At 46.4% G+C, this 14,564-nt stretch overlaps 1 protein-coding gene across 2 annotated transcripts in view; it reads right to left on the reverse strand.

Moving 5' to 3' along the window:
* Positions 1 to 14,564, reverse strand: part of fbxo3 (F-box protein 3) — a 244,221-nt gene that overhangs the window by 97,755 nt on the left and 131,902 nt on the right. For both annotated transcript variants that reach the window (XM_072518718.1, XM_072518719.1), the window contains one exon: positions 2,002 to 2,206. In XM_072518718.1, the coding sequence (XP_072374819.1) occupies positions 2,002 to 2,206 (205 nt within the window). The remainder of the gene's footprint in view (positions 1 to 2,001; positions 2,207 to 14,564) is intronic.

Raw genomic sequence — 14,564 nt, forward strand, 5'->3', positions numbered from 1 at the left:
TGATAAGGTTCCCCACGGTAGGCTATTGCAAAAAATACGGAGGCTGGGGATTAAGGGTGATTTAGAGATGTGGATCAGAAATTGGCTAGCTGAAAGAAGACAGAGGGTGGTGGTTGATGGGAAATGTTCAGAATGGAGTACAGTCACAAGTGGAGTACCACAAGGATCTGTTCTGGGGCCGTTGCTGTTTGTCATTTTTATCAATGACCTAGAGGAAGGCACAGAAGGGTGGGTGAGTAAATTTGCAGATGATACTAAAGTCGGTGGTGTTGTCGATAGTGTGGAAGGATGTAGCAGGTTACAGAGGGATATAGATAAGCTGCAGAGCTGGGCTGAGAGGTGGCAAATGGAGTTTAATGTAGAGAAGTGTGAGGTGATTCACTTTGGAAGGAATAACAGGAATGCGGAATATTTGGCTAATGGTAAAGTTCTTGAAAGTGTGGCTGAGCAGAGGGATCTAGGTGTCCATGTACATAGATCCCTGAAAGTTGCCACCCAGGTTGATAGGGTTGTGAAGAAGGCCTATGGAGTGTTGGCCTTTATTGGTAGAGGGATTGAGTTCCGGAGTCGGGAGGTCATGTTGCAGCTGTACAGAACTCTGGTCCGGCCGCATTTGGAGTATTGCGTACAGTTCTGGTCACCGCATTCTAGGAAGGACGTGGAGGCTTTGGAGCGGGTGCAGAGGAGATTTACCAGGATGTTGCCTGGTATGGAGGGAAAATCTTATGAGGAAAGGCTGACGGACTTGAGGTTGTTTTCGTTGGAGAGAAGAAGGTTAAGAGGAGACTTAATAGAGGCATACAAAATGATCAGGGGGTTGGATAGGGTGGACAGTGAGAGCCTTCTCCCGCGGATGGATATGGCTGGCACGAGGGGACATAACTTTAAACTGAGGGGTAATAGATATAGGACAGAGGTCAGAGGTAGGTTCTTTACGCAAAGAGTAGTGAGGCCGTGGAATGCCCTACCTGCTACAGTAGTGAACTCGCCAACATTGAGGGCATTTAAAAGTTTATTGGATAAACATATGGATGATAATGGCATAGTGTAGGTTAGATGGCTTTTGTTTCGGTGCAACATCGTGGGCCGAAGGGCCTGTACTGCGCTGTATTGTTCTATGTTCTATGTTCTATGTTCATCCAGGTACAGGCCCTTCGGCCCTCCAAGCCTGTGCTGATCATAATGCCTATCTAAACTAAAACCTTCTGCACTTCCGGGGTCCATACCCCTCTATTCCCATCCTACTTATGTATTCCTCAAGATGCCCCTTAAACGGTGCTATCGTACCTAATTCCACCACCTCCCCCAGCAGCGTGTTCCAGGAACTCACCACCCTCTGAGTAAAAAGATTTGCCTCGCATATCTCCTCTAAACTTTCGGCCTTTCCCCTTAAACCTATGTCCCGTATTAATTGACTTTTCCACCCTGGGGAAAAACATCTGACTATCAACGCTGTCCATGCCACTCAATTTTGCAAACCTCTATCGGTCGCCCCTCAACCTCTTGTCGTTCAGTGAAAACAATCCGAGTTTATTAATAAGCTGTTGGATCTGATCATCAATCAATGTTTGACCTCCAAAGGGAAACAGTAATCCAGGGGCAAGCAGTCTGTCTCATTCTACCATCTTACCATTGAGCAGGTGGCAGTAGAAAGACATCTGTCCCTCAACTACACTGTGAACTACTGGAACGTTGGAACTTGTGCCTTCAAGACTAATTCAACTCCACGTGCCTTCTCCCATCGTGTCTGTCCTCACTTCTGGAAAGATAGAACACCACTGAGGGAGTGCAGCACTGTTGAAGGACAGCACTAAATAACATCCATGGGAAAGTTACATGGTCACTGCAGTTTATGGTATCTTGCTGTGGACAAATTAGTCACATATTAGAACAGTGGCTACATTTCAAATACACTTGGCTGGCTCGAAAGCACTTTTCAACATCCTGAGGTGGAGAATGCTCATACAGAAATGCCCCTCTATGTTAACGTTAGCTCCTTACCACACAATGGTAGAAGATCTCACAAGGTTTTCGGCCCTCCACCTCATCCAGTGCCATATACTGGCTGAGTCCTGTGTGAATGCAGAACGTCAGTGGTAGGCAGTGCATCAGGCCCTTGCGCTGTTGGAAGCCCCCTGCAGCTGTGTCAATGTCTAACAGATCCTCGGAACGGTAGTGACTGGACAGAGCCATACTGCCCATTAGGCTGTGGAGCGAGTGGGGAAGAAACTGTTAGCTTACATCAGTTCCTTAATACAAAAGCAAGTTTACATCAGTCCCTTAATACAAAAGCAAGAAACCACCAAAACTGGAAATGTGAAGTAACACTGGAAACAGGGGGCAAATACTCAGGTCAGACTGCATCTGTAAAGAGAGGCAGTTAACATTTCAGAACAATGACCGCTCGTCGACACTGGTAGAAATTTAAGTACAGAGGCAGGGAAATGGCAGAAGACGATAAAGGAAAGTTGGTGGTACAGTGATTAGCACTGCTGCATCACAGCGCCAAGATCCCGAGTTCAATTCCAGCCTTGACTGCCTGTGTGGTATTTGCACGTTCTCCCCATGTCTGCGTTGGTGTCCTCCGGGTGCTTTTTCCTCCCACAGTCCAAAGATGTGCAAGTTAAGTGGATTGATCATGCTAACTTGCCCCTTATTATCCAACGGTTAGGTGGGATGACTAGGTTACGGGGTTGGGTGCGGGCGTGGGCCTAGGTAGGGTGCTCTTTCAGAGGGTAGGTGCAGTCTCGATGGGCCGAATGGTCTCCTTCTGCACTTGAAGGCAGGAAAAGTAAAAATGAAAGCAATACAAGCACAATCACATAGCAGTAGGCCATTCTGCCCCTCGAGCCTGCGCCACCATTCAATAAGACTGTTCGGATTGTGACGTCACTGCCCCTTTCCTTCCTACCCCGAAATCCTTCAACTCCCTTGTCAAAAAGAATCTACCTAGTTCAGCTTTAAAATTCTTCAATGAGCCTGCCTGCACCGCTATCTGGGGAAGAAAGTTCCACAGACTCACGACCCTGAGAAATAAACTCTCTATCTCCAGCCTAAATGGGAGACCCCTTATTTTTAAACTGTGTCCCCTAGTTCTCGTCTCTCTCACAAAGGGAAACATCCTCTCAACATCCATCCTCTCCAGTCTCATCAGGATCTCAAATGTTTCAATAAGTTCACCTCTCAATCTTCAAAGCTCCAATGGGTACAGGCCCAACCTGCCCAATCTTTCCTGCCATCCCACCAATCAGATGAGTGAACCTTCTCTGAACTGCTTCAATGCAATTATATCCTTCTTTGAATAAGGAGATCAAAACTGTACAAAGTACTCCAGATAAAAGCAAATGACTGTGGCAGGAGTCATCCAGACTTGAAAAGTTTGCTCCCTTCTTTCTCCACAGATGCTGTTGGGCCTGCAAAGTACTCCAGATGAGGGATGTGGTCTCACCAACTGTGCAATGACAGCAAAAACATCCCTACTTTTATATTCCACCTCCTTGCAATAAACACCAACATTGCATTTGTCTTCCTAATTACTTGTTGTATCTGCATAACAACTTTTTCCAAATCATGTACCAGGACACCCAAAGTTTTGTCACCGCTTTCAGTTTAAGTATATATACTGCTTTTCTATTATTCCTGCCAAAGTGGACAAGTATATTCCACCAGTCACGTTTTGCCCATTCAGACTTCCGGTGGTGGCCATGACTAAAGTGGCCGCACACAGGGCGGCTCCAGCTCAGAGACAACGGTTTTGACACTTTAAACCCCGTTAACGGGATAACTCCGACGGAAAAAGGGTGCAGAAGTCAAAGAGGGAGAATACTCCCCGGGATTGTTGTGCCAGTAAGCTACCGGACTTGGCCGAAATTGGGAAAAACCCAGACCAAAAAACTGGAGTGAACTCGCAGTGCGGCAACTGTCGAGAATCCGGCGGCGGAAGGGGAAGAGTCGGCGCCTGCAGGAAAGGCTCAAATGGAGCAACTAACGGCCTTTATCAGGGACGAACTCTGGCAGCAGAGAAGAGAAATGCAAGGAGACTGGTTGAGGGCCAGTAGCAGTAACACCCCTGCGAGTGACAAAGGACCGTGTGACTAACCAAAGGATCTCTAACAGAGATTTTGAATCATCGGCAGCCACAGGTGAGGTGCCTGAAGATTGGAGAGTGGCGAATGTTGTGCCCTTGTTTAAGAAGGGCAGCAGGGAAAAGCCTGGGAACTACAGACTGGTGAGCCTAACGTCTGTAGTAGGTAAGTTGCTAGAAGGTATTCTGAGAGACAGGATCTACAAGCACTTAGAGAGGCAAGGACTGATTCGGGGCAGTCAGCATGGCTTTGTGCGTGGAAAATCATGTCTCACAAATTTGATTGAGTTTTTTGAGGGGGTGACCAAGAAGGTAGATGAGGGCAGTGCAGTAGACGTTGTCTACATGGACTTTAGCAAAGCCTTTGACAAGGTACCGCATGGTAGGTTGTTGCAGAAGGTTAAAGCTCACGGGATCCAGGGTGAGGTTGCCAATTGGATTCAAAATTGGCTGGACGACAGAAGGTGGTTGTAGAGGGTTGTTTTTCAAACTGGAGGCCTGTGACCAGTGGTGTGCCTCAGGGATCGGTGCTGGGTCCACTGTTATTTGTGATTTATATTAATGATTTGGATGAGAATTTAGGAGGCATGGTTAGTAAGTTTGCAGATGACACCAAGATTGGTGGCACAGTGGATAGTGAAGAAGGTTATCTAGGATTGCAACGGGATCTTGGTCAATTAGGCCAGTGGGCCGACGAATGGCAGATGGAGTTTAATTTAGATAAATGTGAGGTGATGCATTTTGGCAGATCGAATCAGGCCAGGACCTACTCAGTTAATGGTATGGCGTTGGGGAGAGTTATAGAACAAAGAGATCTAGGAGTACAGGTCCTAGAAGGTGGAGTCGCAGGTGGACAGGGTGGTGAAGAAGGCATTCGGCATGCTTGGTTTCATTGGTCAGAACATTGAATACAGGAGTTGGGACGTCTTGTTGAAGTTGTACAAGACATTGGTACGGCCACACTTGGAATACTGTGTGCAGTTCTGGTCACCCTATTATAGAAAGGATATTATTAAACTGGGAAGAGTGCAGAAAAGATTTACTAGGATGTTGCCGGGACTTGATGGTTTGAGTTATAAGGAGAGGCTGGATAGACTGGGACTTTTTTCCTTGGAGCGTAGGAGGCATAGGGGTGATCTTATACAGGTCTATAAAATAATGAGGGGCATAGATAAGGTAGATAGTCAACATCGTTTCCCAAAGGTAGGGGAGTCTAAAACTAGAGGGCATAGGTTTAAGGTGAGAGGGGAGAGATTCAGAAGGGCCCAGAGGGGCAATTTCTTCACTCAGAGGGTAGTGAGTGTCTGGAATGGGCTGCCAGAGGTACAAAGGATAAAGAACAAAGAAATGTACAGCACAGGAACAGGCCCTTCGGCCCTCCAAGCCCGTGCCGACCATACTGCCCGACTAAACTACAATCTTCTACACTTCCTGGGTCCGTATCCTTCTATTCCCATCCTATTCATATATTTGTCAAGATGCCCCTTAAATGTCCCTATCGTCCCTGCTTCCACTACCTCCTCCGGTAGTGAGTTCCAGGCACCCACTACCCTCTGCGTAAAAAACTTGCCTCGTACATCTAATCTAAACTTTGCCCCTCTCACCTTAAACCTATGCCCCCTAGTAATTGACCCCTCTACCCTGGGGAAAAGCCTCTGACTATCCACTCTGTCTATGCCCCTCATAATTTTGTATACCTCTATCAGGTCGCCCCTCAACCTCCTTCGTTCCAGTGAGAACAAACCGAGTTTATTCAATCGCTCCTCATAGCTTATGCCCTCCATACCAGGCAACATTCTGGTAAATCTCTTCTGCACCCTCTCTAAAGCCTCCACATCCTTCTGGTAGTGTGGCGACCAGAATTGAACACTATACTCCAAGTGTGGCCTAACTAAGGTTCTATACAGCTGCAACATGACTTGCCAATTCTTATACTCAATGCCCCGGCCAATGAAGGCAAGCATGCCGTATGCCTTCTTGACTACCTTCTCCACCTGTGTTGCCCCTTTCAATGACCTGTGGACCTGTACTCCTAGATCTCTTTGACTTTCAATACTCTTGAGGGTTCTACCATTCACTGTATATTCCCTACCTGCATTAGCCCTTCCAAAATGCATTACCTCACATTTGTCCGGATTAAACTCCATCTGCCATCTCTCCGCCCAAGTCTCCAGACAATCTAAATCCTGCTGTATCCTCAGACAGTCCTCATCGCTATCCGCAATTCCACCAACCTTTGTGTCGTCTGCAAACTTACTAATCAGACCAGTTACATTTTCCTCCAAATCATTTATATATACTACAAAGAGCAAAGGTCCCAGCACTGATCCCTGTGGAACACCACTGGTCACAGCCCTCCAATTAGAAAAGCATCCCTCCATTGCTACCCTCTGCCTTCTATGGCCTAGCCAGTTCTGTATCCACCTTGCCAGTTCACCCCTGATCCCGTGTGACTTCACCTTTTGTACTAGTCTACCATGAGGGACCTTGTCAAAGGCCTTACTGAAGTCCATATAGACAACATCTACTGCCCTACCTGCATCAATCATCTTAGTGACCTCCTCGAAAAACTCTAGCAAGTTAGTGAGACACGACCTCCCCTTCACAAAACCGTGCTGCCTCTCACTAATACGTCCATTTGCTTCCAAATGGGAGTAGATCCTGTCTCGAAGAATTCTCTCCAGTAATTTCCCTACCACTGAAGTAAGGCTCACCGGCCTGTAGTTACCGGGATTATCCTTGCTACCCTTCTTAAACAGAGGAACAACATTGGCTATTCTCCAGTCCTCCGGGACATCCCCTGAAGACAGCGAGGATCCAAAGATTTCTGTCAAGGCCTCAGCAATTTCCTCTCCAGCCTCCTTCAGTATTCTGGGGTAGATCCCATCCGGCCCTGGGGACTTATCTACCTTAATATTTTTTAAGACACCCAACACCTCGTCTTTTTGGATCACAATGTGACCCAGGCTATCTACACCCCCTTCTCCAGACTCAACATCTACCAATTCCTTCTCTTTGGTGAATACTGATGCAAAGTATTCATTTAGTACCTCGCCCATTTCCTCTGGCTCCACACATAGATTCCCTTGCCTATCCTTCAGTGGGCCAACCCTTTCCCTGGCTACCCTCTTGCTTTTTATGTACGTGTAAAAAGCCTTGGGATTTTCCTTCACCCTATTTGCCAATGACTTTTCATGACCCCTTCTAGCCCTCCTGATTCCTTGCTTAAGTTCCTTCCTACTTTCCTTATATGCCACACAGGCTTCGTCTGTTCCCAGCCTTTTAGCCCTGACAAATGCCTCCTTTTTCTTTTTGACGAGGCCTACAATATCACTCGTCATCCAAGGTTCCCGAAAATTGCCGTATTTATCTTTCTTCCTCACAGGAACATGCCTGTCCTGTATTCCTTTCAACTGACACTTGAAAGCCTCCCACATGTCAGATGTTGATTTGCCCTCAAACATCCGCCCCCAATCTATGTTCTTCAGTTCCCGCCTAATATTGTTATAATTAGCCTTCCCCCAATTTAGTACATTCATCCTCGGACCACTCTTATCCTTGTCCACCAGTACTTTAAAACATACTGAATTGTGGTCACTGTTACCGAAATGCTCCCCTACTGAAACATCTACCACCTGGCCGGGCTCATTCCCCAATACCAGGTCCAGTACCGCCCCTTCCCTAGTTGGACTGTTTACATATTGTTTTAAGAAGCCCTCCTGGATGCTCCTTACAAACTCCGCCCCGTCTAAGCCCCTGGCACTAAGTGAGTCCCAGTCAATATTGGGGAAGTTGAAGTCTCCCATCACCACAACCCTGTTGTTTTTACTCTTTTCCAAAATCTGTCTACCTATCTGCTCCTCTATCTCACGCTGGCTGTTGGGAGGCCTGTAGTATACCCCCAACATTGTGACTGCACCCTTCTTATTCCTGGTCTCTACCCATATAGCCTCACTGCCCTCTGAGGTGTCCTCTCTCAGTATAGCTGTGATATTCTCCCGAACAAGTAGCGCAACTCCGCCTCCCCTTTTACATCCCCCTCTATCCCGCCTGAAACATCTAAATCCTGGAACGTTTAGCTGCCAATCCTGCCCTTCCCTCAACCAGGTCTCTGTAATGGCAACAACATCATAGTTCCAAGTAGTAATCCAAGCTCTAAGTTCATCTGCCTTACCCGTAATGCTCCTTGCATTAAAACATATGCACTTCAGGCCACCAGACCCGCTGTGTTCAGCAACTTCTCCCCGTCTGCTCTGCCTCAGAGCCACACTGTCCCTATTCCCTCGTTCTCCCTCAATGCTCTCACCTTCTGACCTATTGCTCCCGTGCCCACCCCCCTGCCATACTAGTTTAAACCCTCCCGTGTGACACTAGCAAACCTCGCGGCCAGGATATTTATGCCTCTCCGGTTTAGATGCAACCCGTCCATCTTATACAGGTCACACCTGCCCCGGAAGAGCTCCCAGTGGTCCAGATAACGGAAACCCTCCCTCCTACACCAGCTGTTTAGCCACGTGTTTGTCTGCTCTATCTTCCTATTTCTAGCCTCACTGGCACGTGGCACAGGGAGTAATCCCGAGATTACAACCCTCGAGGTCCTGTCTTTTAACTTTCTGCCTAGCTCCCTGAACTCCTGCTGCAGGACCTCATGACCCTTCCTGCCTATGTCGTTAGTACCAATATGTACAACGACCTCTGCCTGTTTGCCCTCCCCCTTCAGGATTCCCTCTACCCGTTCGGAGACATCCTGGACCCTGGCACCAGGGAGGCAACATACCATCCTGGAGTCTCTTTCACGTCCACAGAAGCGCCTATCTGTGCCCCTGACTATAGAGTCCCCTATTACTATTACTCTTCTGCGCTTTGACCCTCCCTTCTGAACATCAGAGCCAGCCGTGGTGCCACTGCTCTGGCTGCTGCTGTTTTCCCCAGATAGGCTATCCCCCCCGACAGTATCCAAAGGGGTATATCTGTTCGAGAGGGGGACAACCACAGGGGATTCCTGCACTGACTGCCTGCCCTTTCTGGTGGTCACCCATTTCTCTGCCTGCACCTTGGGTGTGACCACATTTACATAACTGCGATCTATGACGCTTTCCGCCACCTGCGGTAGTAGTAGCGGCGGGTACAATTGTGTCTTTTAAAAAACATTTAGATAGTTACATGGGTAAGATGGGTATAGAGGGTTATGGGCCAAGTGCGGGCAACTGGGACTAGCTTAATGGTAAAAACTGGGCGGCATGGACAGGTTGGGCCAAAGGACCTGTTTCCATGCTGTAAACCTCCAGGACTATAATAAACTGGTAAATGTGTCTGAATTTTACAGACAACGATCCTCTCATCAATTATCCAGTCAATACCCCTAAGAATCTTCTACGTTCCAAATAGATCACCTCTCATTCTTCTAAATTCCAATGAGTAGAGTCCTAACCTGTTTAACCTTTGCTCATAAGACAGCTAACTGGTCGAGAATTTCCTGCTTTCTGTCTCCGTTCTTTTTTAAACAAAGGAGTTACAAATGCTATATTCCAATCGATGGGACCTTTTCAGAATCTAGGGAATTCTTAAAAATTAAAACCAAAGCATCTACTGTCTCCGTGGCCAATTCTTTTAAGATCCTGCGATGAAGTCCATCAGGACCTTTAGTTCTAATATTCTCTGTTCTAGGTCCGGACCAAAACCCCAATCTTCTGTTCAGATCCCGAACTAGAACCCAATTTGTTATGGGTCCAAGAATGAGAACCCCAATTTGTTGTGGGATTCCAACATTTTACTTTGGAAATGTTACTGCGCTACAGGAGTGTTACACTGACCCCAAAACAAACTTTAAATTAAAGACACAATTAAACACATCAGCAACAAAGGAATAGCTTTACAATTAGCAGTTACAACATTTTACTTGTTTTTTAAACCTGCCTCAATATAGATATACATATATTCCAATTATGCAAATAGATATACATTAAAATACCATTAGTGAAGAAAGTTAACAATCAGGTTTTGCTTGCTTATCTTGAGACTGCCTTTGGGAGAGAGAAATTCCTACGAACCAAACCGAACCCGGTCTGTCCAGCTTGGTATTTCAGAAGCAAGTAACTAACCTGTCCCTTCCTGTTAACTATGCTGCCTGCAATCCAAAAGCACACTACATTATGTCTTGTTACAAAAGGTCACATCGCCTCTGCAATAATCAATGATTCACGCCTTTTTAATCACAACAAAATTGGTAAATAAAACTTTCAAATAAACATTTCTCACATTTGTCACCATCTTTCCCTGGTGATGGCAATTGTTTTAAGATCCTCCCTCGCAATTATTTCTGAGGTGTTATTTTATCCTCTTCAGTGAAGACAGATGTAAACTCTGTTCAATTCATCTGCCATTTCCTCATTTCCCATTAGTCAAAATAGTAAGGTTTTGTTGTAATTGTACAGTCTGTTGGAGAGGCCTCACCTGTACAGTTTTGGCCCCCTAATCTAAAAAATGATACAGTAACATTGGAGGCAGTCCAAAGGAGATTCATCAGGCTAATTCCGGGGATGGGAGGGTTGTCTTACCAAGAGAGACTCAATAGTGTACTCCTCGGGAGTTTAGAAGAGTGAAGGGTGACCTTATTCAAACATATAAGATCCTGAGGGGGTTTGACAGAATAGATGGTGAGATGTTCTCACTAGTAGGACAGTCTCGAACAAGGAGAGATAGCGACAAGATAAAGACCCTGTCATTTACAACAGAGGTGCATAGAAATTTCTTCTCGCACAGTGTGGCGATTCTATGCCCCGGAGGGTGTTTGAGGGTGGATCAGTAGAAGTATTTAAAGTAGAGGTGTACAAAGATTTGATAAATCAAGGATTGGAGAGGCATGCACAAATGGCAGGGAAAATAGGTTGAGACCGGCACAGATCAGCCATGATCATATTGAATGGCGGGGTAAGCTAGAAGGGCCAGGTAGCCAAATACTGCTTCTATTTATTGCATTGTGTTACACACAGCGAGTAATTTCGAACACGATTCACTGTATCAGCGAGAAACTGAGAACACGACTCACTGTAACACAGCGAGATACCGAGAACACGACTCACTGTAACACATGGAGAAATCGAGAACACGACTCACTGTATCAGTGCAAAAGCGAGAACACGACTCAGTAAAACACAGGGAAAAACCTAGAACATGACTCACTGTATCAGCGGAAAACCAAGAACACGACTTACTATAACACAGCGAGAAACCGAGAACACGACCTACTGTAAAAGAGCTATAAACCGAGAACACGACTCGCTGGAACACAGCATGAAACCATGAGCATGACGCACTGGCACACAGTGAGAAACAGAGAACACATTCCACTGTAACACAGTGATAAACGGAGAACACCGACTCACTGTAACAGTGATAAACCAAGAACATGACTCACTGTAACACAGCGAGAAACCAAGAACACAGCCCACATTACCAGCGAGAAACAGAGAACATGACCCACTGGAACACAGCGAGAAACAGAGAACACGACTCACTGTAAAACAGCAAGAAACAGAGTACACCACTCGCTGTAACACAGCGAGAAACCCAGAACGTGACGCACTGTAACACAGCGAGAAAGCGAAAGTACAACTCACTGTAACACAGCGAGAAACCGAGAGCACGACTCAATGTAACACAGCGAGAAACCAAGAACACAACTCACTGTAACACAGCTAGAAAAAGAAAATATGACACAGCGAGAAACCGAGATCACGACTTACTGTAAAAAAGCTATAAAACTAGAACACGACTCGCTGTAACAGCGAGAAACTAAGAACACGACTCACTGTAACACAGCGAGAAACCGAGAACACGACTCACTGTAACACACTAACAACCGAGAAAACGCCTCACTGTAACACAGCGAAAAACCGAGAATATGACACAGCGAGAAACCGAGAACACGACCTACTGTAAAAGAGCTAGAAACCTAGAACACGACTCGCTGGAACAGCGAGAAACCAAGAACATGACTCAATGTAACACAGCGAGAAACCGAGAACATGACGCACTGTAACACAGCATGAAACCGAGAACACAACCCACATTAACAGCGAGAAACCAAGAACACGACTCCCTGTAACACAGCGTGAAACCGAGAACACGACTCACTGTAACGCAGCGTGAAACCGAGAACACGACTCACTGTAACACAGCAAGTAACCGAGAACATGATAGAACATAGAACATAGAACAATACAGCGCAGTACAGGCCCTTCGGCCCACGATGTTGCACCGAAACAAAAGCCATCTAACCTACACTATGCCATTATCATCCATATGTTTATCCAATAAACTTTTAAATGCCCTCAATGTTGGCGAGTTCACTACTGTAGCAGGTAGGGCATTCCACGGCCTCACTACTCTTTGCGTAAAGAACCTACCTCGGACCTCTGTCCTATATCTATTACCCCTCAGTTTAAAGTTATGTCCCCTCGTGCCAGCCATATCCATCCGCGGGAGAAGGCTCTCACTGTCCACCCTATCCAACCCCCTGATCATTTTGTATGCCTCTATTAAGTCTCCTCTTAACCTTCTTCTCTCCAACGAAAACAACCTCAAGTCCGTCAGCCTTTCCTCATAAGATTTTCCCTCCATACCAGACAACATCCAGGTAAATCTCCTCTGCACCCGCTCCAAAGCCTCCACGTCCTTCCTATAATGCGGTGACCAGAACTGTACGCAATACTCCAAATGCGGCCGTACCAGAGTTCTGTACAGCTGCAACATGACCTCCCTACTCCGGAACTCAATCCCTCTACCAATAAAGGCCAACACTCCATAGGCCTTCTTCACAACCCTATCAACCTGGGTGGCAGCTTTCAGGGATCTATGTACATGGACACCTAGATCCCTCTGCTCATCCACACTTTCAAGAACTTTACCATTAGCCAAATATTCCGCATTCCTGTTATTCCTTCCAAAGTGAATCACCTCACACTTCTCTACATTAAACTCCATTTGCCACCTCTCAGCCCAGCTCTGCAGCTTATCTATATCCCTCTGTAACCTGCTACATCCTTCCACACTATCGACAACACCACCGACTTTAGTATCGTCTGCAAATTTACTCACCCACCCTTCTGCGCCTTCCTCTAGGTCATTGATAAAAATGACAAACAGCAACGGCCCCAGAACAGATCCTTGTGGTACTCCACTTGTGACTGTACTCCATTCTGAACATTTCCCATCAACCACCACCCTCTGTCTTCTTTCAGCTAGCCAATTTCGGATCCACATCTCTAAATCACCCTCAATCCCCAGCCTCCGTATTTTTTGCAATAGCCTACCGTGGGGAACCTTATCAAACGCTTTGCTGAAATCCATATACACCACATCAACTGCTCTACCCTCGTCTACCTGTTCAGTCACCTTCTCAAAGAACTCAATAAGGTTTGTGAGGCATGACCTACCCTTCACAAAGCCATGCTGACTATCCCTGATCATATTATTCCTATCTAGATGATTATAAATCTTGTCCCTTATAATCCCCTCCAAGACTTTACCCACTACAGACGTGAGGCTCACCGGTCTATAGTTGCCGGGGTTGTCTCTGCTCCCCTTTTTGAACAAAGGGACCACATTTGCTGTCCTCCAGTCCTCTGGCACTATTCCTGTAGCCAATGATGACATAAAAATCAAAGCCAAAGGTCCAGCAATCTCTTCCCTGGCCTCCCATAGAATCCTAGGATAAATCCCATCAGGTCCCGGGGACTTATCTATTTTCAGCCTGTCCAGAATTGCCAACACCTCTTCCCTACGTACCTCAATGCCATCTATTCTATTAGCCTGGGGCTCAGCATTCTCCTCCACAACATTATCTTTTTCCTGAGTGAATACTGACGAAAAATATTCATTTAGTATCTCGCCTATCTCTACAGACTCCACACACAATTTCCCATCCCTGTCCTTGACTGGTCCTACTCTTTCCCTAGTCATTCACTTATTCCTGACATACCTATAGAAAGCTTTTGGGTTTTCCTTGATCCTTCCTGCCAAATACTTCTCATGTCCCCTCCTTGCTCGTCTTAGCTCTCTCTTTAGATCCTTCCTCGCTACCTTGTAACTATCCATCGCCCCAACCGAAACTTCACACTTCATCTTCACATAGGCCTTCTTCTTCCTCTTAACAAGAGATTCCACTTCCTTGGTAAACCACGGTTCCCTCGCTCGACGCCTTCCTCCCTGTCTGACCGGTACATACTTATCAAGAACACGCAGTAGCTGATCCTTGAACAAGCCCCACTTATCCAGTGTGCCCAACACTTGCAGCCTACTTCTCCACCTTATCCCCCCCAAGTCACGTCTAATGGCATCATAATTGCCCTTCCCCCAGCTATAACTCTTGCCCTGCGGTGTATACTTATCCCTTTCCATCATTAACGTAAACGTCACCGAATTGTGGTCACTGTCCCCAAAGTGCTCTCCTACCTCCAAATCCAACACCTGGCCTGGT

The sequence above is a fragment of the Scyliorhinus torazame genome, chromosome 10, assembly GCF_047496885.1.
Source record: "Scyliorhinus torazame isolate Kashiwa2021f chromosome 10, sScyTor2.1, whole genome shotgun sequence".
Classification (NCBI taxonomy): Eukaryota; Metazoa; Chordata; class Chondrichthyes; order Carcharhiniformes; family Scyliorhinidae; genus Scyliorhinus; species Scyliorhinus torazame.